The sequence below is a fragment of the Bufo bufo genome, chromosome 4, assembly GCF_905171765.1.
Source record: "Bufo bufo chromosome 4, aBufBuf1.1, whole genome shotgun sequence".
NCBI lineage: Eukaryota > Metazoa > Chordata > Amphibia > Anura > Bufonidae > Bufo > Bufo bufo.
The window spans coordinates 170216122-170239777 of NC_053392.1; the positions used below are offsets into that span (position 1 = coordinate 170216122).

Sequence of the window (23656 nt, forward strand, 5' to 3'; positions counted from 1 at the left end):
GTGACCGCCGGAAACAGCGGAGTGCCGAGTGACTCCGTCCGCATATGGAGCACTCGTGTTGGAATTTGCAGGTGGCATAGAAGCGGCAGTGCCCCTCATTATACAACTAGCAAGTTCCAAAGGGCTTGGAGGATGCTGCACCGGTCTGCTGACCGGGTGCAGCAGAACTTCCCTGAAAGGGGTGCTGTGGACGTTGGGCCAATATCAAACGTCTGTTGCTTTTGATAACCAACCGATGGACTAACTGCTAAATGCCGACTAAACAGGAGTACTCACCGCCTGACGCAATCTGCACGGGAACAGAAGGCGGGAGCATAGCAGGCACGCCTTCTGATCCTGTGACTGATTCCGCATGAGCCGCTGATCGAGCGCGGGCAGAAGAGTGACTGCTGCTATGCGAGTGCGGTGGTGTAGAGGGGGATGAGTAATATGATGAAGAAGAGGAATGGCTCTGCGAAGGCGAACGCCGCTGATCCCTTCTGTATCACCTGGATCTCGAAACCTGACCTCTGCATCTCCTGTGCCTGGAATGAGATCTTCTGTGTTGTCGTGATGGAGTAACTGCAAATGTAGCAGCAGAAATATTATTCCGCACCCGTGGGGAAGGCACCAAAGCCTGACCCACTACGGTATGGCTCACAACTCTCTGAGAGTCCTGGACCAGCTGACTCTGGAACATAGCACCCTCATGCAGGCAGAGGACTCTGCTGCCACCTGCTGACCGAAATGGGTAAAAGCAGCAACATTAACAGAAGCCTGAAGGGGAGGACACTATCAATTGCTCTCTTAGCAGGTGGCGTGGCCGTTCACTGCAGGGACCCAGAGCCAAGCAGTGAGCAGCCAGGGGGAGGGGTGGAAACTGAAGTACCGTCACCTGAAGCATGGGGGAGACTAATACTGTTTGATATCCACGTTCTCCTCACTCTTACTGTGTCGGCCGAGCCATGGTGCTGCCGCTGGACCATGTACTTCAACCTCTGAAAGCAGGACAGGAGCGCTCACCTTTTCCCTACAGAGTGCATCTGCAACCTCCTTTCCTTGCTGTACAGCCTGAGCAGCCCCCTCAGCCAGGCTGCTCACTAAGCACGTGCAGCCCTACCTCCCCTGGCCCTATGCTGTGTCCCCCCTGCAGCTGCCCTGCGAACCCGACCAGGATCCTGAACCGTATGCCCCCTGGATGGGGAAGGCTTTTTCTGGGAAGATATAGGAGGGGAACTGGGGATGAGGCGTGTGGGTGGGCGACTGTGCCTATGCGGCCTACCTCCTTGATCTGAGCTACAAGGCACAGCAGCCGCAGCAACAGGAGCTTCCCTGCATTTTGCCACGGCCTGCTCCAGACAGCCTGTACCCTCCTGGGACACCTTAGCCAGGATGAGCTGTTGTAATGCATCTGCCATGAGGAGAAAGAAACTGGATGCTGCCCCCTTGTTCCTTACGCTGACTCCCGACAAAGGTAGGCAGTTACCACACCCCGCCTCTTTTATAAACTTCCCAGCTCCACCCCCCATAACCTAACAGGCGGGAAACTGGGGGTACAAATACTCCAATCCCCTTTCTTTTACTTTCACCTGCAGTCCCTGGCCCTCTCATTAACCATTTCATGGCCTTCTAGACCTGTGATGGTGTCATGTGCCATAAGGGGCAGCGCTTTGTGTAGAGAAGAAACTGGAGAGGCAATGGGTTTATTGTGAGAGCCATGGAAATGCTGAGAGTTGTAGTTCTCTCCTCTTATACCTCCTCCCTGTAATGTGTTCTGATTTCCCATAATAACTTCTTGGACATGCTAGGAGTTGTAGTTCTCTCCTCTTATGTATTGTACCTCCTTACTATAATTTCCAATGCCAAACTCTTTGAGTCAATGAGGAAAGGTGTTAAATATCACGCCACCCTGTTTGGTGAATAAAGCAAGGATTTATGTTGTAGATTTCCACTTCAATTTGGCTGCCATGGTGATATAGATTGTGGTTTCTATTGTGTTGTAGTATTGACACCCACTTTCTCGAGTATGATGTCTTCCGTTTGGGGATCTTATTTCCTCCTTTTTGGGGTTATGAATGAGGACACCCTATTGGCAGTACACACAGTTATAATTACGGCATGTGTGCCCAGGCTATGATTGGTGTCTGCCATCCATTACAGCCCAGGCCTCATTCCCCGATCATACTCTCTCCAGCAGTCACGATGCAGTGACATCATTGTGTCTGTTAGACCGAGTAGAAGAGTACGCAGGCCGAAGATCATCCCCCAGCATGTTCTCATCTACTCATCCCAGCAGGTGCCATGACATCACTGCATCAGGCGTGCTAGGGATAGCAAAGATGTGCTTCATTCATTAGGGGGACAGAGCTAGGTAGTTCTTACTGTTTTTTTTATTTTTTATTCACACCGCAGGGAGCATTAACTTAAATAAGGGGAATAGTACTGTGTAGGGGCACTATTGGGTTATAACTACTGTGTGAGGGCACTGACTCCATTTTACTACGAGGGGCATTATGCGGCATAACTACTATGTAGGGGCACTTTTGGGCATAACTACTTTGTGGGGGCATCAAGAGGGCAGTTTTACAAAATAGGTGGGGGAAAGTTCAAAAACTTGCTATGGGGCCCAGCCTTTTGTAATTATGCCCTTGCACACAGAAAATGAATAAAAAAGCACACTCAGCCATTCACTGGCTGCCGCCTTTGAAGCCGCTCTGACCCTGTTGCCAGTTATTATTGCTGCTCTGAAAAACTCTTAACTGCCAGCTGCTAATATAATTTATTTGAACTATACTCTGGACATTTTAAACCTTATCAGGGTTGTGCATGAACTTTGGTTAGTATTATACTGGGTTGGCTAACCTCACAAGATATAATGCCAACATTCTGCTCCTGGGTGAACCTGGTACATTCTTTTACATTATGTTGCAACATTCATTTATTTGTTTGTTGGAGAGGCAATGTGTGCTAAAAGGCTTTTGAAAGGTCTTATAATGGTGACTTGGCATAGGTAAAATCTCCATACCAACGCCTTGTCATTGTCTTAGAGCCACCCTTATTAAACATTTATATTAGCTTAGTTAATATAAAGGTGTATTTAAATCTGGATGGTTTTATCATAATAAGTGATGAGCGAATCGAAGTTGACTAAGTGGAATTCAATCCGAATTTCAGGAAAAATTTGATTCGCACTGAATCCATATTTCCTCACGCTTTGTGGTAACGAATCGCATTTTTTCCTAAAATGGCTGCTGCAGGTGTGAGGACATGGAGCAAGGAACTCTGGGAACCCGGGATCACCCATAATGCCATGCATGCAGCCAATCAGCAGCCAGCCCTGTGATGTCACAGCCCTATAAACAGCCTCAGCCATCTTGGATTCTGCCATTTTCCAGTGTACTTAGTGCAGGGAGAGATGTTAGCAGGCGGTAGGGACAGTGCTAGAAAAAACTTCATTGTGCAAAAAAAAACAAAAAACGATTTACAAGTGCCGGGAAAGATTATTCAAGGTGTAGGGAAAGGATAGGGAGGAATCATTCCACAGCTTTTATGTAGAACAGGGTTCAGTAGGGGAGGTTACATCCTGGATAATGGGAACAATCCTACTACACCTTGCTGCACTTACTACGGATCCAAATTGCCATTATACAGCTCTGTAATTCCAGCAAACCATTCTTGTTATTGGGGTGCAAGTGCTGTTTGATACAGGTATTAACGGGTTATTACAAGGAAATATTTCCAGATGTTATTTGCCCTTATTGCGGGGCAGTTATATGTTGTAAAGCATTTTTTGCCTTGTATTAGTGGGGAAAAAAGGGCTTATTAGCAAGAAGTACATCCCTTTTGGTCATGTATTAGTGCAAAAGAAAAATATATTTGCCATTCAGCGGTCCAGTTATAAGTTCTAAAGCCCTTTTTGCGTGTATTAGTGGCGCAAAAAAAGGATTTGCTGTTGTGTGGTGAAGTGAGAAAATTACAGACTTTTTGGGGGTGTTTGAATTTTCTATTTATTTATTTGATCTAAAAAATCTGTCAGACAGAAGTGTCAGGCCCTGCACAGGGGAGTGGCAGAGGCCTATATGTTTCTGGCGCAGGCACAGGTCTCAGCAGAGTAAGGGGGTGGGTGGCAGCAGGAGTCGTAGCGAGAGGCCTAAGCTCCCGGTGTCCTCTAGCGGTCGTGTCTTGACCAGCAACCCAGCGGTTCTTGAATGGTTAACCCGGTTACCCACTTTGTCCCAAGTGACATCGGACACAACCAGCCATGAGTCTGTGGGTTCGTCAGACACAAACCTTAGTTGGCATGGCCCGGGAGCAGTCCCTGTGCCCTCATCTGTCCTCAACCTGCCTCTGTCCTTTTCTGTTGCCTCAACCAGAGAAGTATTATATGCTGTGGGCTCAGTCCCACTATACAGCAAGGACGAGATACTAGAAGACAGTCAGCAGCTATTGTCCAGACAAGATGTGGACGAGACATCCGCCGCTTCCTCCGCTAAGCGGGCAAGTAGTGATGATGATGATGTAGCTGATCGTACTTGGTATCCCGGTGAATTAGGGGCTTCATCATCATCAGGAGAAAAGGGTGGCAGCTTGCCCGTGAGGCAGCGGCAGAGCCAGCAAGTCACTAACGTGGCCGGGAGTCAGCAGGGTGGCAGCAGTGGAAGGTCGGTAGCCAAACATGCCCAGGGTAGACCACCAGTTCACAGGAGCCTAACTGCCCGGAAAGTAGTGGTGCACGGGTTAACGGAAGCAGCGGAGGTAGTGCGTAGTGTTGGGGGTAAAATCACCTACTCGGCGGTTTGGCAGTTTTTTGCTAAGCAGCTGGAGGAAGCGTGAAGCGTGGCCAGGGTGCCAATGTTGGCACCAAGGCACTGCGTCAACATATTGTCACGGTCTCTCCCATGACAGGGGTCAGAAGATCTAAGAGACTGGCTACACATGATGTGATCTGACAGCCTCTTTGGTTTCACTTGTTTCTGTGTTGTTGCTGGGTATGACCACACCTCTTGTCTCAGGTGAAACTTAAGTGGTCATTCCAACTCCTCTATTTATTGTGGTCTCACCTATCATGCTATGCTGTTTATAGCTTCTTTCTGGTTGTAGAAGTGCTGGTGTTGGTACTCCTCCGAGTTCCTTCTTGTCCTCGCACTTCGGAGTGAAGTGTCTTTTCCTTATTTCTTGTTTGTTGTACTCCCCTATCTTTTGGTATTAGGCATGAGGGAGTCTCCTGTTCCTTCAGCTGGGAAGGAACAGGACATCTTTTGTCCTGACACTATTTCCAGTGCCCTTTAGGGTCAGATAGGGCTCTAGGTTCCTGCGTATGCTCATTCCTACCATTGAGGTCTGTTCATACTAATAGTAGTCAGGGCTCGGTTTCGGGATTTACTAGGTCTTGAACTTTCCCCTTTCCCTAGTTTCCAGGCCTAGTACCTTTTTCCCTACCCTCTTGTGTTCGGTGTGGAGTTTACTATCCACACCGCACCATGACACATATGCAGCTTCACCATAAAGTGGCCTGGGAGAACCGTGGCTCCGGTGTGGTGGTCCAGCCTGCTGCAGCAACCACTGCATCACCCAGTGGCACACATCTGGTTTTAGGCAGTCGAGACTCCACCACCTCAGCCAAAGGGAGCTGTCTGTTCTTCCCATCATCTGCTGTTCCTGATCCTCCTCCTCTTACTCCTCGTCAGTCATTCCGTCAGCAATCGATCACCGAAGCGATTGCGAAGATACCACAGTATGCGTGCACTCATCCAACGGCGCAGAAGCTGATTATGCTCCTTTCCAAGTTGCTGGTGCTGCAGTCCCTCCCTTTCCAAGTAGTGAAGTCTGCACCTTTCAGACAACTGATGGATTTTGCCGAGCCGAGGTGGAGAGTCCCAAGCCATCATTTATTTGCCAAAAAGGCAGTACCAGCCCTGCACAAATATGTAGAACAGAAGGTGGGCCAGTCCTTGATGCCTGTCGGTGTCTGCCAAAGTGCACAGCAGTGCCGACGTGTGGAGTTGTAACAACTGTCAGGGACAATACATGTCCTTTATGGCCCACTGGGTGAATGTGGTTCCTGCATAGCCACACCAGCAACTTTGCCATGTCACAACGCTTCTGCCTCCACGTCATGCTGTTGGTCCTGCCACAATGTCCACCTTTGTCTCCTCATCCTCCACTGTGTCCTCAGCCTCTACTGCAGGGACAATTCACAGTGCCCCTCCAGCATACCACATGTGCAGGGCACGACAGTGTCATGCTGTTCTGCACCTCGTTTGCCTGGACAAACTGAGTCACACAGGGGAGGAACTGCTCCGTGTCCTTCATCAAGAAATTGAATCCTGGCTTTCTTTGTGACAACTCAAAATCGGAACCATGGTGACCGACAATGGGACGAACATGGTGTCAGTGCTGCATCAAGGAAGGCTGAGCCATACGCCCTGCATGGCACATGTGTTCAATCTGGTTGTTAAGCGGTTCCTGAAGTCTTCCACCCATCTGCAAGACATCCTAAACATGCCCAGGAAACTTTGCATGCTCTTCAGCCACTCGTACACCGCAAAGCACGTTTCCACCCATTGAAATTCCACCCTCCATCTTTTGGACCGACTCTATGAACAGAGAAAGGCCATAAATGATTTATTGATGGTCCCAGCTGACAGGAGTACTCCTCTGTGTAACTTCGATGTCAGCCAGTGGCAGCTCATGCGTGACACCTGCCATTTGCTCAGGCCCTTTGAGGAGGCCACGTTATTTGTTGGTCACCAGGACTACGAGATAAACAACGTCATTCCACTGCTTTATGTCCTGGAACAGATGCTGGTAAATCTGGCTGGTCAGGGGACTGGAGACCAGGCGCCTAGATCTCATGGCCACATGAGCCCTGTGGTAGCTGAACTGGAGGAGGAGGAGGACATTGGAGCATAAGCAATATGTAGCAAAATGGGTAGTTTTTACACACAGATGACAGGAGAGGAGGAGCAGGAGCAACCAGAGGAGCTACAGGGCGATGATGAAGACAAGGCAAAAGACCCAGACACACCGTCGCAGGATGCAGTGGAGATGGAGGCAGGGAGTCCCTCCAAGTCACTTGCACAAATGGCCCGATGCATGCTCACTTGCTTGCGCAGTGACACCCGAATTGTCACTATTCAGCAGAGGACCCTTGCTACCGGTCCAGAATAGGGGCCTTTTTTCACTCCCGCTGAGAGGGAGGACAATCTGAACTACTATAGAGACCTCCTATATAGTGAGTTGGCTGCTGCCTATCTGCACCATCGTCCATCCTCTTGCAGGTCTGACCGTGGGGCCCTCTGTGCTCACGTTCCTTTGCCATGGCTGCTGTGTCAGGGTGTGGGGGTAGGAGCAGTTCCCCCATCAGCAGCAACTTGAGTTTAGAGTCACTGATGAGCAGCTTTCTTCACCCACCTAGTGAAGAAACTACTCACCAGCAGCAGCTAGACCTGGAGCAGGACCTGAACCAGCAGGTGGTGGCACACCTGGACAGTGCCCTGCCACACCACATTGAAGATCCGCTGGACTAATGGGCAGCCAAACTAGATTTGTGTATCACCAATAGAGAATGACTCACAGGAAATGTGAGTACACGTGCTGAGCCTGCACGTACGATGTAACACCAAAAAAGAGAGACAAGGCTAGCACAAATAGTAATGGATGTAAACTTTATTATAGTCTCAACAAGAGACAAGAATGTATTAAAATGCACATAAAAAACAATACAATGGTAAGTGGGGAGCACTCAAGATGATGGAGCACCACTGAATAACAGAACATATCAAGGCTGGAAGAATGATACAAATATCCTACAATGTGTACGTATGGCGCAAAGCCAAATATCAAATATATAAAACCTAGCCAAGGCTAATAGGCCTAGATCAGAATGAAATACAATACATGCCAAGATATAAAGTGCATAGTGCAGAACATGACAAAGTGCATAAGTATATCACATGAAAAGAGCCATAGAAAAGCTATGCAGTAAATACCTGAGTGGTGAACCAACAGAGTGGGCTCTGTTGGTTCACCACTCAGGTATTTACTGTATAGCTTTTCTATGGCTCTTTTCATGTGATATACTTATGCACTTTGTCATGTTCTGCACTATGCACTTTATATCTTGGCATGTATTGTATTTCATTCTGATCTAGGCCTATTAGCCTTGGCTAGGTTTTATATATTTGATATTTGGCTTTGCGCCATACGTACACATTGTAGGATATTTGTATCATTCTTCCAGCCTTGATATGTTCTGTTATTCAGTGGTGCTCCATCATCTTGAGTGCTCCCCACTTACCATTGTATTGTTTTTTATGTGCATTTTAATACATTCTTGTCTCTTGTTGAGACTATAATAAAGTTTACATCCATTACTATTTATGCTAGCCTTGTCTCTCTTTTTTGGTGTTACAAACTAGATTTGTGGCCTCAACTAGCAGAATTTGCCCTGGAAAAGCTGTCTGGCCTGGACAGTAGTGTGGCATCAGAGTGGGTGTTTAGTGTGGTGGGGGCCATAGTTACCCCAAGAAGAACTCGCCTGTCCACCCAAAATGTGGAGAAACTGACCTTTGTCAAGATGAATCGGGTGTGGATCAGCCAGGATTTCCACCTACCAATGCCTGATGCATCAGACTAGATCATCCATGGTGCCACACCAACACTTTGACAAAAGTGACCGTTTCCTTCTGGCTACTTGCCTCATCTACTATTCTGATGCTGCCACCCGCCTGATGTCACATATCTGATGCCAAGTGCTCCTTCTTTCACCCACCATCTTCAGTACTCATATTGCCACCGACCTACCCACTGTGTCACCGGGCCACTCTATGGTCTCCTGATGCTGATTCCACCTCTCATTATGTCACCTTGCCACTCTGTGGTCTCCTGATGCTGCTGTCATCTACACACTGTCATTGTGCCTCTCTGTGGTCTCCCCATGCTGCTTCCACCTCACCACTATGTCATAGGGCCACTCTGTGGACTCATGCTGTTCCCACCCTCCCCACTTCATGACTGGGCCATTATTTAGCCTTTTTTTGCTTGGTTGACATCATCATTTATTTGATCCTTCTGATCTGTGAGTTGCACAATGGATCCTGTCTGTGTAGTAGCTGTAAGGCCTGTATGGTCCCATCAGAATTGGCTTGTGATTTGGTAGCCAAAAGCAGGAGTGGGTACAAAACACAGAAGACATGCAAATATTAAATTCACGTGTCATATCTGTATTGTATCCACTCCTGTTTTTTTTGCATTAGCAATACTGATGGATTACTGACCAAATGCTGACCGAGTGAAGGCGTATGCTCAACAGACAGGATACATTTTTTGGGGGTTATTGTTCTGATGGAGAAAGGGCAAAATAATCAGTGACATTAACACAAACTTGCTGCTGACACCCTCTCCACTCTGTCGGGGGGCTCTACTTGTGTAAGCGTTTAATAGAACAAGTTCTGTAGACATCTATGTGGAATCAGCTGTCAACGGTGTACAAGGAGTGCGCTTCTTCTTGGTGCCAACATCGACCTGTAAGGCCATACCGTACTTGAGTTATTTGGTCAGTTTTGGCCCAGTGACTGCCCAAATAAGTGAATTCTGCAGTGATTCTAAGAGCGACGCCTGTCATCTGCATGTCATACTGACTCGCAGTATTATTTCACTACCACAGCAGACTCCCTATGCTTGTTACTGCAAGGCACAGTGTTCTACACCACTATAAAGGCCTGTAAAGGCTTAAAGGGGATGTCTTCTTTTTTTTATTTTATATAGATGAACTATCCTCAGCATTTTTGAATTGGATTAAAAACTCTAAAATTATATTGCTAAATTGGAAGACACCATAATAGAGAGAAAACAAAATAAATTCATGAGGGACTTGCAGGACTATAGAACTGATTCGGTTTATTTCTGGACTAAAATATTACCAGCAACTTTGTGTTCTATTTTTTATTTTATTTTTTAAAGGTGTCTCGTAGAAAAAGGGTTAACTTTTCCAGGTCAACATCAGTTCAATAGAAGCAGTCTTCTGACTCCGCTTAGGGGCTTGTGGAAAGAGATCATGAGACAATCAGCCATCAAGCATGGAGAGAAAATGTGGATTAAAAAAAATTCCTGCAACAATGGACAAAAAACTGTGAATGGGATGCAAACACTCATGGTGCACACCTCTATCGTGGCACGAAGAAGTAGCTGAGATTCAGGTAATGAATCTGTCAGCTAAGGTGATTGCTTGTGCTAGCTAGGGGTAGTTTAATATACATATATTTTTTGACAAGTAATTGTGTTGTACAAGTAACATGATATCACCTTGTGTGATTCGAATATAATTGCTCATGTGATTCACTAATGTGTTTCACTTGCCTATTCACAATCACTAAAGTACGTTATAGCATGAGTAAGAATCTCATAGATGCTGTTTTTTCCTTTAGTCTGTTTTTATATGATGGCTGCAAATAATTTTTAGTTTTTATATAAATTGGATTTTTTCTATGGCTATTGCTTTAAAATATGAATACAAAAACATAATTATGTGAAAGTGGGTGAATACTTGATGATAATGGTCGTGTTGTAATGTGGCAGTTGTATTCAGTTCGTTATAACAACAATATTTTACAATATAGAATTTAAAATACAATGATTCAATATGCATACATCCATGTTCTGGTATACTGTACAATCCTAGTTATTTATTTTATAACAGGCCATGAATTTGTGGAGTCCAACCAATAGGATCCTCTTTGATCCTAGAACTATCCAGAGCAGATGGAATATGTGCACTGGTGTACAGTAGATATAAAGGTTGCAGTTGTGACCATTCCCTAAGCAATGGGCACAGTGCACCAGTATCACTGTACCCGATCCTAGAGAGAATGGGGTGGCCACAACTGCACTGTCCTCTCTATCCCTTCCCTATACCTACACTTATTTCTATGATTGGTCCAGAGAGAAAACATGAAGTTACAGCCAGAGCAATGCTGAATCATAGATGGGTCAGTAACCACTGAAACCCAGTTATACAGCTTTACCCTTTCCACTACTATCCACTATGGATTTTAATATTTACCATTTGACTGCCCTAGACCACCATGGATCCTTGTATCAACCCATTCACTGTCCTAAGCCCCCAAGTAAGCTGTCATTGGCTACACTGCCTTAGACCAACAGGGATCCTTAGATTAACCCATTTACTGTCCTAGACCACAAGGTATGCTGATATTATTCTCTTAATGCCTAAAAATACCAGGAATTCTGGCATTATCCCCTTCAATGTCCTAGACCACCAGGAATATTTCATGAATTCTTTTTCTATTTTAGATCACCAGGGATGCTTACACTAACAGCATAGATCACCAGGCATATAGAGATTAACTTCTTCACTGCCATAGGCCTCAAGGGATACAGACTTTGACTCTTTTACTACCCTACATCACCAGGGGTGCAGTCATTAACTCATTTATTGTTGTATACACCACCAGGAATGCATTCTTTTGCCCACTTCAGTGCCCTAGATCATCAGGGATATAGACGATAACCGTCACTGCACTAGACCTAAATGCCTTTTAATACCATATGTCTGGATATTTTGTGTCCTTGTAGATATGGCTTTTTGAACTTCATGTGTTGCCTGGTGTGTTCAACAATGTAGAACCCCATACAGAGAAATAAATTACTAGCTACTGGGGATGTCACCTTTTTTCTGTTATTTTAACAATCTTTACGACTTTGACCTGTATGAGCATTGGCATTAGCAGAGTCTACTTAGCTTCTGTACCTTTATCAAGAAGTTATATTATTCCTACTCTTTCCATACCTGGTCATTTACAATAAAAGGGGACTGGAGTACTGTCCCATTTTGCATACCAAGCTTTATGGATTGTCACCTAGGTTCTGATGCACAGTGACCTAAGTGTTTAAAATTATGGGATTTAGAATAAGAATGACTAACCCCTAACATTGTTTTATTGGTTTTCTTTAATTGATTGTTATATACATGAAGGTCTATATACTGTATTTTAAATTTGCTGTTTAGAATTTTTTTTTATTTTTATTTTTTTTAAAAATGGAGATTTATAATGCCATGGAAAATAGATGAGTAGTCCATAGCAACCAATCAGATTCAAAAGCATTGGTTTTAAAAAGGGTTGTCTCCAGAAGACAACCCATGTCTATATGCTCTTATAGGGCATCCGAATGTTGTAGAGGGCGGATTTCCCTGCCTGTGGCACCCTACTGTGATCCAGGAAGAAGAGTCATTCTGTAGAAGTAACTCCTATTATAGTGGACTTGAATATATTGAGTATTGTATAAATGACCACTGCTGTGGAATAGCCTGGTCCATCATGGCTTCTCTCTGCAAAAACAGGTGTTTGCCAGGGGTAGCATTTGCAGGACTTAGGGCAAGCATTTTGAAGGTACAGTAATTATCTCTCAGCAGACCAATCTTTTAAGCCCCTTTTTATAAAATTAATTTTAAAGCAGCAATGTGATTGCCTACTATTAGTTTTTATGCATGTTGCCAAATCTAAGTGTTTTGGAGTTACCTGTATATATTTATGTAACTAATAGTCATCTCATCCTTGTTGCTATGACTAATTTTAAGAGTAGGTTGCCATTGATTCAGCTGAAGTTTTCAATATTGTTCATTCTCCTTACAATGTCTCATAACTCATGATACATTTTTGTAATATGACTCTAAAACGGACACAATCTGTAATCTAAATCTAACCTGTGGCACATATACTTGAATTTTGTAGCATAAAATTCTTCAGTCACATTGATGCAACATATGTCAAAGTTCTTAAAGTTTAGTTCCAGTTAGGAGAACATCGGCCCTTCTTATAGATTCAGAATTTTTAAATGGTGATAAGTGTGATGATGGGCCCTTGTCCTAGACTGGATCCAGTTGGCATATCTTACCAGAGATCATAGGGCATTGAACAAAGCAGTCTCAAAAACATTTCAGCCTTTGACTACTGCACATGCCACTTGCAACAGTTCTTATGACAATTTTTTGCTATTTTTTATGCTTTGTCTTTACATTAGCACTTGCTTACATGTGCTTTGTGTATCTTAATCCCAGGCTACCGTGGCAGAGATTTTTGGGGTGAAGCATTACATGGATGTGATGATGCTTTTAACGCATGCCGAACACACAGAGCCCACATCTGATAACCATGTTATTGTCACAGACACATCATTTAACAACGTTCCAGTCCGTTTATATATACCTAAAGAGCAGTCAAAAGCATTGAGAAGAGCAATTGTCTACATTCATGGTGGCGGATGGTGCTTAGGAAGTGCAGGTAAGTAATGAAATCTAGAAGGATACTGTATAGACCAGGGGTACTCGTCTACTTTTTGTAAAGGACCACTTCCCTCAATTAATTATGGTGATAGCAATTATGCATAGTTGTTCTATATTTTGCTACCTACTCAAAAACATACAGTAGGAGACAATTTATCATGTCCTACACTCCAGAATTCTGGCTTTAAACAGTCACAAGAAAGGACGTTTGCAAGTTTTTGGACTTTTGGTGCAATAATTTGTGCCTATTTGCATTCACTTTCACTCCAGTTTTGAAAATTAGGTGGGGGATTTTGTGGTTAGCTATGTTAATTTCACTTCAGAATTATCACTGCAATTTTTTTAAAAAGTCACAAAAAAGTTACAAACTCATTCCAGTAGTGGGATGTTGTAAAAAGTGTTAGGTTAAGAGTAAATGCACACATTCAGGATTTATGTGCGGACAATCCGCACTGAAATCCGCAGGTGTTTGCAGGGATATGCGGATATGGTGCGGATTTTCTGCATGCGGATTTTACTATCCCCATTGAAGTGAATGGAGAAAATCCAGACAGGAAAAATAAAAGAAATTGACATGCTGCGGATGTTAAAATCCGCACAGAAATTTTAAATTCTCATAGAATACAATGTACATCATCTATGGTGTGGATTTTCTGTACGCAAATCCGCACAGAAAATCTCACATTTCCTGAAGAAGCTACAAACAAAACGTGCGTTGGGGTTTTTGGGAACCATTCTGGTCGGTATCTTTTACTTTTACCTACTCTCCTTTGTTGTCTATTGATTGTTTTGGCACTATGCACTTTACATAGATTTATTTTGCTGGTATATACTCATGGTTTATTGTATCCTAGTTTAGGATTTTAGATTGGTATTATTAGGCACCTGTTCCAGCATTAGTATACACCTTGGAATGTAGTTAATATTTACTTGTGATCAAGTTAGTTACATGGTCCTGTTTGTTCTGTGTATTTTATCCGCTGTTCCTTTAATTGGTGTGGGGGACAAAGTATGTCAACTCAGACTCAAGTAAAACTGACTTTAAATATGACCCTCATGATAAATTCCCCACACACAGTTTTTATGTCGTTGCATTCCAAAAGCCATAGAAACATTTTTGGGAACATAAAACGTATTGATAAACTCTTTGGGGGGAATCGGGGAATGATCTGGAAAAAACAGCAACTTTGCACTGTTTATTACATTTTAATAAGAGGGGAAAAGGAATCATCAATCCTAAGCATTTAATATTATAAAGCTCTTTCTGGTATCCTGATTAATTTGTGTAAGGAGAGAAGTTCCAAAATTAGAACATAATACAGAGGCCAGAATTTGTGTTAGCAGCATGGTATTCCAAACACAAGGGAATATCTCCAGATAAAATTTCCAGTCACATGATGCCAACACATTTAAAAGTAAGTGGTTGCAGAGAACCAGCATCATAATCATTGCAGCCCAGGCCTTGAAAAGAGTCCCGGCCACCTGAGAAGAGTCCTGGTTATCCCTCATCTCCTGCTGATGTCTGACAGGCTTCTACCGAGTTTTCTCCCTTTCTCTCTAGGAGAGAACTGCCAATCATCAGCAGATGGACGGGGAGAGCAGGAGAATAGGAATAACCAGGACTCTTCTCAGGTAGATGTGACTCTTTTCAAGGCCTGGGCTGCAATAATTATGATGCTGGTTCTCAGCAACCACTTACTTTTAGCTCATGAGAGACACACCGCTGACATCAGCATTCCTGTCACTACTTTACGCCCCTCTCAGTGAGGTCAGCATAACGTTGATGACAGGTTCCCTTTAAGAAATGGGATAGAGATGATAAACCAATCACTTGCAAAAACAAAACACATCATAATTGTCTATATAAGGACCCACAGGTTTAGGTAAATAGACTTGTCAACTATTGCTGGTAAAGGAACAACATGTATAAAATAAATAAAATCCCATATATCATATACAGTATTTATGTATAATATTGATGTATAGCAAAAATATCGTTGTACCATGTTAACCAGAAAAATCTATGTAATGTTAAATACGTTTGCGGTAAAAAAGACAAAAGTATTATGGCAGTGATTCCTGTATTAGCTAACTAAATACAATTCTGTTTGCAGGCTCCATCATCAGGCAGTATACAAAATAATGTGTTTTTGTATTCTGCCTGATAAAAGGGCTCTTTGCTCTGAAAGCAAACAGATTTTTTTTTCTTAGCCAATAAAGATATTACTGACTTAATACTTTTGTCCTTTTGTAACACAAAAGTATTTAAAGGGGTTGTCTCCCTTCAGCAAATAATATATACTGTGTAGAGAAGGTTAATACAAGCCACTTACTAATGTATTGTGATTATCCATATTGCTTCCTTTGCTGGCTGTATTCATTTTTCCAACACATTATACATTGCTCGTTTTCATGGTTAAGACCTCCCTGCAATCCAAAAACGGTGGTTGTGCTTGCACACTATAGGAAAAAGCACCATCTTATGTGCACTCTCACGGTCTTGACCACCAGAGAGGCCAGCGCTTTTTCCTTTAGTGTGCAAGCACGGCCACCGCTGTTGGATTGCAGGGCGTTCGTAACCATGGAAATGAGCAATGACTAACACGATGGAAAAATGAATGAAGCCAGCAATATGGACAGTCACAATACATAAGTGAGTGCCTTGTATTAACTTTCTGTACATTATAAATGCCATTTGCTGAAGTGAGACAACCCCTTTAACATCATATATGTATAATAATAAAATAACTAAATAAAGAAGACTAAACCCTAATGTAAGAACTAGAGACCACCCTATAAAGAAGGGACATTGTTATTGAAGATAGGGGTAACCGCATTCTACAATGCTAGGACTGTATGAGGACTAGCCCATATACTACTTATAAGTTAATTTCTAGGGCTTCATTTAACCCATGTAGGGCTAACGTGTTCAGCTTGTAGATCCAAAACATTTCTCTCTTTTATAAGTTAGTGGAACCTGTTTTTAAATTGAATAGGAATTTGCTCAGTAGGTATAACTGAAAAACCCTTAATCACTTCCATGAGATTGAGAGGCATGTCAGGAGACGGTATATTTTGAGTTGCCTTTAATGATATTGGACGGATGTTTGTTCAACCTCAAATGTAGTGGTTGTATTGTCCAGCCCACATACAAATGGTCATTTATTTTAAAGAATTCCCAAGTCGTATGGCTCTTAAAGGCCTGTGAGGTTGAGACAGTCTCACAGCATTTACATCTTCAACGCCTGCATTTATAAGCTCCTCTCTTGACTTGTTTGTTCCCCTATATTGGTAATCTGGGGTTTTAAAGCTTTTAACTTCCTTGGTGGCAATACATTTTTTTTAATGTTTTGGACCGTCGAAAAGTGAGTCTCTATTTACTGGGAATTCTATCTTTCAGAATCAGGGCCTGTTTGAGTATATGCCAATATTTTGCTAAAATCTTCTTAAATTTCTCATGAATTTTGTTATATGTTGTAAAAAATATTAAAATAAAGTCATCCTTATTGCCCACGGCTTTTTTAAAAGCTGATTGTTTGAATCTGTGGATCAATAACTGTCTCTGCATTCTATGATCACTGCCCAAAATGCAATTTATTCTTATTCTTTTCAACTGACTATACGGTTTGTTGATATTCCTTATTTTATAATGGGTGCCATTTACCGACGATACAGGATGATCTTGTTCCTCCATTTGTTTTGAGAATAGATGACTTGGTCATCAAAAAAGCCCATATATAAAACTACAAAACTTGGGACAAAATGTGTGCCCATTGTAGTGCCCCACGTTTTCCTGTACAGTTTGACCTCAAAACTGAAGACAAGCAAGTATAAACTAAATACTCGCTAGTATAAAGTTCCTTTGGGCTTTTGACATCCATGGGTCGTCATGTAAATATTTGGCAACACATTCTTAACTTTGTTGTGAGGAATGTTGGTATAGAGGGCAGACACATCAAGGGTAAGCCATAGGTATGTATCTTTCCATTGGATGCCACAAAGTAAATTGATAAGGGATGATGAGTCCCTCAAACAAAAATTCTAATTAACACCTACTGTAGTAGCATAAAATCAACATGGTACAATAAATTATGAGGAAATTTTTACCAAATTTGAGGTGGTAAAATGTTGTAAGTGCTAGATTCTGATAAGGATATATTATTTTTCTTTTGTGGGGATTATTTTCCTTTCTTCAGTATAGGCCGCTCTGGAATCGTGATCCAGAATATCGTAAAAATGTGTATCCATAAGGATTCAGTGTTTCTTTGAGGTAGTCACCAAAGTCTTGTACAACAATACTATCTCCCTTATCCGCAATACGGATCACAATGCTGTCGTTTTTCATAAGTTGCTTGAGGAGCAGTCTTTCTTGAGGACTAAAATTGTCAGTAACACTATGGTTTTGGTTAATAGATTGGAACGTCTCGGATACTAAGGCAAAAAAAAAGTATAAATAAAACTGCCTTTATGTACAGGATAGAAACTGGAAGGTGGTTTCAAACTTGTTTGGATTATTTCTGATTCAGTCTAAAAGGTCAATGGCATAGGGGCTGGAGGTTTCTTTATGGGGTCCTTTGTGATGGCAAAATGTTGTTTTAAAGTAAATTTTCGTAACGGAGTGTTCAACAAATAGGTCAAACTCATTGATTTTGGCTGATGAACAGCCTAAGAGCAATACAGTATGCCCTGGGTAGATAAAGGATAAGAAGAAAGATTGAAGATTTTTACTTTTTCTTCATACTGTAGTTCTTGGTTCTGCTAATAACAATGGGTTTGTTGTATGTTTCTTTTTATGCTGCCTCCTCTGCATCCTCTCCTACCTTTTCTTTTTTCTTTTCAAAGGTTTGGGACCTAAGGGTTTGAGAAAATTCTGTATTTTTGTTTTTGGTCTCTTCATTATTGGGTATGTTGATAACTGCTTGATAAGTGGAGCTAGGGCTAACAAATAAGATAGAAATTGAGATGTGGAATCCAGGCTAACAACTGTGGATGTGGACAGTTCATCCAGCGAAGGCAGGGGAGTGTGGTTGTGAATAGTGATGAGTCTACCCTCCCTTTGGTCTACCAAAGTACAGTAGATGGCTGTACATTGCGATGTTCAGTGCCAGAGGCGGACTGGGAACTTTAAGTGGCCCTGGAAAAAATACTAAAAGTAGTTCCGTCCAAATTGATGGAAGGCAGGGCCAGCAATACCATATTGTTGCACATTATACCGAAAAGAACCCCAACAGAGCCAAATATCACAGTCCTTCACAAAATATTGCAACTAGCAGGACAAAATACATCCCCAAAAACTTCCACTGGCCGACTGTGAGGAGAGCTCAGGCTGCCCCCTGGGCATCGGTCCACTGGGAAATTTACCTGTAAGGTCTATGGTCAATCTGCCCCTGTTCAGCACTACCATATTGATCAAGAATGATATGATGTGGAAGGCAGGTTGAGTAGAGCATACTCACAGTTACTCCTGTGGGTAGGATTAGAAAAAACTGAATGGCCATTATGGGCAGTGTTAATTACAAAGTTTGATGACCAAGTGGTATATGGAAAGCGCTAATGGATGTAGACGGACAAGGCTAGCGAGATGGGTGTTATGGGGCAAAGGAAGTTCCATCAAGGCGATATCGACTGGGACCTGTATACTGGACAAGGGCCAGGCTTGGAGATATAGGTGGAACAGATTGCTTCTTTTTCACAATGGAACTGCCTGTACTGTTTGGACCCTTTTGATTGCTTACTGCTATTGATAAATAACCTGGGCCTGGAAGACGGCTGCCCTAGGGGTACATTACATTTGCAAAAAACCCTTTGTTGAGCTACCTTATTAAAGGAGTTGTCCGGGATTGGGGACATTGGTCTAATAGTAATCTACTGACATACACATTACAAACATGCATGTACTACCTTTTGAACATATTTCTCAAGCCCCATTTTCAACCTGTAAATTCTTGGCCGGAAGTGATTATTTTCTTGTATTCAGTGACAGTGCAGTGCAGCAGAAAGTGATCGCACAGATAAACAGATATGTAAACAATCTGTTGGGGACTGTAGGAGCCATGCTCCAGTGTAAAGCTACCTAAAACCATCTTGGGAACATAGACTGTGCTACTAAAGGTGAGTAAGATGTTTTGATCCCAGACAAGTTTGATCCTGGACAACCCCTTTAAGTACTGACTGAGTTTGAGATATGGATGGGTGGATGGAACTAGTTCCCTTTGGGAAACACCTGGTCTGGACTGGCCTTCATACATTTATGTATCCAGTATTTGACATTACCTGTGGCAAATCAATAAAAGTCACAATATAATTTGTTAATTTTCTTGTTGGGAATATCCATTTCATATAACAAAACTCTAGATATAATCATATGATCAAATTTGGTAAAACTGTTGAGCAGGCATGTTTTGGTTGTACTAATTAGGGTTGTGTGAATAGAAGTTCACAAAGTGGACTTCGATTTTAATTTCAGTGAAAATTTGATTCGCTGCGAAGGCGAATTTCCTTGTGCTTCGTGGTAACAAATCAATTTTGCGTAAAATTCTTCCCACATCCATTATGCATGCGAAGAGTCCGCCACGGCCACCTTGATTGAAGATCTCGAGGCAAATCTCGTGCTCGGTAACATATGAAGCACACCGCAAGATTTTGCGCTGGATCTTCAATAAAGATAGCCACGGCTGACTTTTCGCAAGCAAATGGATAAGGTTAGTATTTTTTTTATAGATTAAACCCTGACAGCCCTCAATGATCATCTCGATCAGCGCTGAACGGTGCATCTGAGAGGTTCAATGACGGGGACGGCACCATCTCCATTTACTGTCATTGCACCCTCTACTCGCAAAGAAATGCGCTTCGTGACAAAGTAATTTATCATGAAGCAAATTTCTTTGTGAAATTGAGCGAAGCAGACAAATTGAATTTTTTAGAACTTTGCTCATCTCTACTCCTAATGATTGCTCCCTAGACAAAATAAGCCATTAGAACTAATGAAACTTATTTTGGATTGGGAATATATTTATAATAAAGTAATATTTAAGTATTTTCATTTTCAAAATTCCCGGAGAACCCCTTTAAGGTACATAAATAGCATTTTCCTTTTTTGTAACAACCTCACCATCATGCTTGGTTATGACCACCCTGCAATCCATCAGTGGTGGCTGTGCTTGCAAACTATAAAAAAGCACCAGCCTATGTGAGCTCCCGCTGTCCCGGTCACCAGAGGCCAGCATTTTTTCCTATAGTGTGCAAGTACGGGCACCACTGCTGGATTACAGGGTGGTCGTAACCATGGAAACGAGCAGTGTATAATTTGAGGGAAAAATGAATCCAGCCAGCAAAGGATTTAATATGAATCACAGTACATTAGTAAGTGCCTTGTATTAACTTTCTCTAAATAATAAATGCCACTTGCTGAAGTGACAAAATCCCTTTAACCTCTTTAGGACACAGGGTGTACAGGTCAAAAAAATAAAATAAAAACGGTGCAAAAAACTGTTTTTTTTGCCATCTTAGGCTACTTTCACACCTGCGTTCCGGTGTCCGCTCGTGAGCTCCGTTTGAAGGGGCTCACAATCGGCCCCGAACGCAACCGTCCAGCCCTAATGCATTCTCAGTGGACGCGGATCCGCTGAGAATGCATCAGTCTGCCAGCGTTCAGCCTCCGCTCCGCTCAGCGAGCGGACACCTGAACGCTGCTTGCAGCGTTCGGGTGTCCGCCTGGCCGTGCGGAGGCAAGCGGATCCGTCCAGACTTACAATGTAAGTCAATGGGGACGGATCCGCTTGAAGATGACACTATATGGCTCAATCTTCAAACGGATCTGTCCCCCGTTGACTTTCAATGTAAAGTCTGGACGGATCCGTTCAGGCTACTTTCACACTTAGAATTTTTTCTAAGTTATAATGCAAACGGATCCGTTCTGAACGGATGCAAACGTCTCCATTATAGGAGCGGATCCGTCTGATGAAACATCAGACGGACCCGCTCTGAACGCTAGTGTGAAAGTAGCCTTACATCCCAAAAATTGTAATAGCAAGCGATCAAAAAGTCATATGCCCCCTAAAATAGTGCCAATAAAACCATCCTCTCATCCCGCAAAAAATTAGCCCCCTACCTAAGATAATCGGCTAAAAATAAATAAATAAATTACTCTTAGAATTTGGAGATAGTAAAATGTTATTTTTTTTGTTTATAAAAAGATAATATAGTGTAAAACATAAATAAATAAATAAAAAGTAGACATATTAGGCATCGCCGCGTCCGTAAGAATCTGCTCTATAAAAATACCCGCCCAACCCCTCAGATGAACATGGTAAAAAATAAAAAATAAAAACGGTGCCAAAAAAGCAATTTTTGGGAAAATTTTCCATTTTAATCAGTTTTTTTCGAATATCAAAGTAAGGGTTAACAGCCAAACAAAACTTAATATTTATAACCCTTATACCGCAGTTTACAGAAACACCCCATATGTGGTCGTAAACTGCTGTATGACAAACGACAGGGCGCAGAAGGAAAGGAATGCCGTATGGTTTCGGGAAGGCAGATTTTGATGGCCTTTTTTTTTTTGGCACCATGTCCCATTTGAAGCTTACCTAATGCACCCCTAGAGTAAAAACTCCATAAAAGCGACCCCATCTAAGAAACTACACCCCTCAAGGTATCCAAAACTGATTTTGCAAATGTCGTTAACCCTTTAGGTGTTCCACAAGAGTTATTGTCAAATGGAGATGAAATTTCTGAATTTCTATTTCCGGTAAACTTGCCTCACAAAAATGTAATATAGATAAACCAAAAATAATAATTTCCCGAAAAATTGTCCCAACAAAACTGCCACCTTATCCCGTAGTTTCCAAAATGGGGTCACTTTTAAGTAGTTTCTACTCTAGAGGTGCATCAGGGGGGCTTCAAATGGGACATGGTGTAAATAAACCAGTCCAGCAAAATCTGCCTTCCAAAAACCATACGGAGCACCTTTCCCTCTACGCCCTACCATGTACAGTAGTTTACGGCCACATATTGGGTGTTTCTGCAAACTACAGAGTTATTGGCAAATGGGGATTGCTCAAGAGTTATTGGCAAATGGGGATGAAATTTGAAAATTTCATTTTTTTGCCTTATTTTCCATTTTAACCCATTTTTTCCACTAACAAAGCAAGGGTTAACAGCCAAACAAGACTGTATCTTTATTGCCCTGACTCTGCCGTTTACAGAAACACCCAATATGTGGCCGTAAACTATTGTACGGCCACACAGCGGGGCGTAGAGTGAAAGGTGCGCCGTTTGGTTTTTGGAGGGCTGATTTTTATGGACCGGTTTATTTACACCGTGTCCTGTTTCAACCCCTCTGATGCACCCCTGGAGTAGAAACTCCCTAAACGTGACCCCATTTTGGAAACTACGGGATAAGGTGGCATTTTTCTGGGGACTATTTTTAGGGTAAATATGATTTTTGGTTGCTCTATATTACATTTTTGTGAGGCAAGGTTACCAAAAATTTAAATTCTGAAATTTCATCTCCATTTGCCATTAACTGTTGAGGAACACCTAAAGGGTTAATAAAGTTTGTATAATCAGTTTTGAATACCTTGAGGGGTGTAGTTTCTTAGATGGGGTCAGTTTTGGGGAGTTTTTACTCTAGAGTGCATCAGGGGGGCTTCAAAAGGGACATGGTGTCAATAAAAAAAGGCCATCAAAATCGGCCTTCCAGAAACCATGTCAGTCCTTTCCTTTTGCGGCCTCCCTTTTACTGATACAGCAGTTTACGACCACAAATGTGGTTTTTCTGTAAACTGCAGTATCAGGGTAATAAATATTAAGTTTTGTTTGGTTGTTAAACCTTGTTTTGTTACCGGAAAAAACGGATTGAAATGGAAAAGTGCCAAAAATAGCGGTTTTGGCACCGTTTTTTTTTTTTTTTTAACCGTGTTAATCTGGGGGGTTAGGTAATGGGATATTTTTATAGAGGAGATTCTTACGGACGCGGCAATACCTAATAAGTCTACTTTTTTTTTTACAATTATTTAGGTTTTTGACTATATTATCTTTTTTGATACAAATCTTTTTTTTGGGTATCTCTAAAGTCTAAGGTTCATTTTTAAAATTTATTTTTTATCCAATTATCTCATGTGGGGGCTCATTTTTTGCGGGATGAGCGGTCGGTTTTATTGGCATTATTTTGGGGGCTATATGACTTTTTTTTCGCTTGCTATTAAACTTTTTGTTATGTAAGGTGACAAAAAAATTCTTTTTTTGCACCTATTTAATTTTTATTTTTTGACCATGTTAATCTGGGGGGTTGGGTAATGAGGTATTTTTATAGAGGAGATTCTTACGGACGCGGCAATACCTAATAAGTCTACTTTTTTTGCAATTATTTAG

General features: G+C 42.3%; 1 protein-coding gene across 2 annotated transcripts in view; it reads left to right on the forward strand.

The window, feature by feature from the left end:
- Positions 1 to 23656, forward strand: part of LOC120997812 (arylacetamide deacetylase-like) — a 104608-nt gene that overhangs the window by 57912 nt on the left and 23040 nt on the right. For both annotated transcript variants that reach the window (XM_040428103.1, XM_040428104.1), the window contains one exon: positions 13058 to 13280. In XM_040428103.1, the coding sequence (XP_040284037.1) occupies positions 13058 to 13280 (223 nt within the window). The remainder of the gene's footprint in view (positions 1 to 13057; positions 13281 to 23656) is intronic.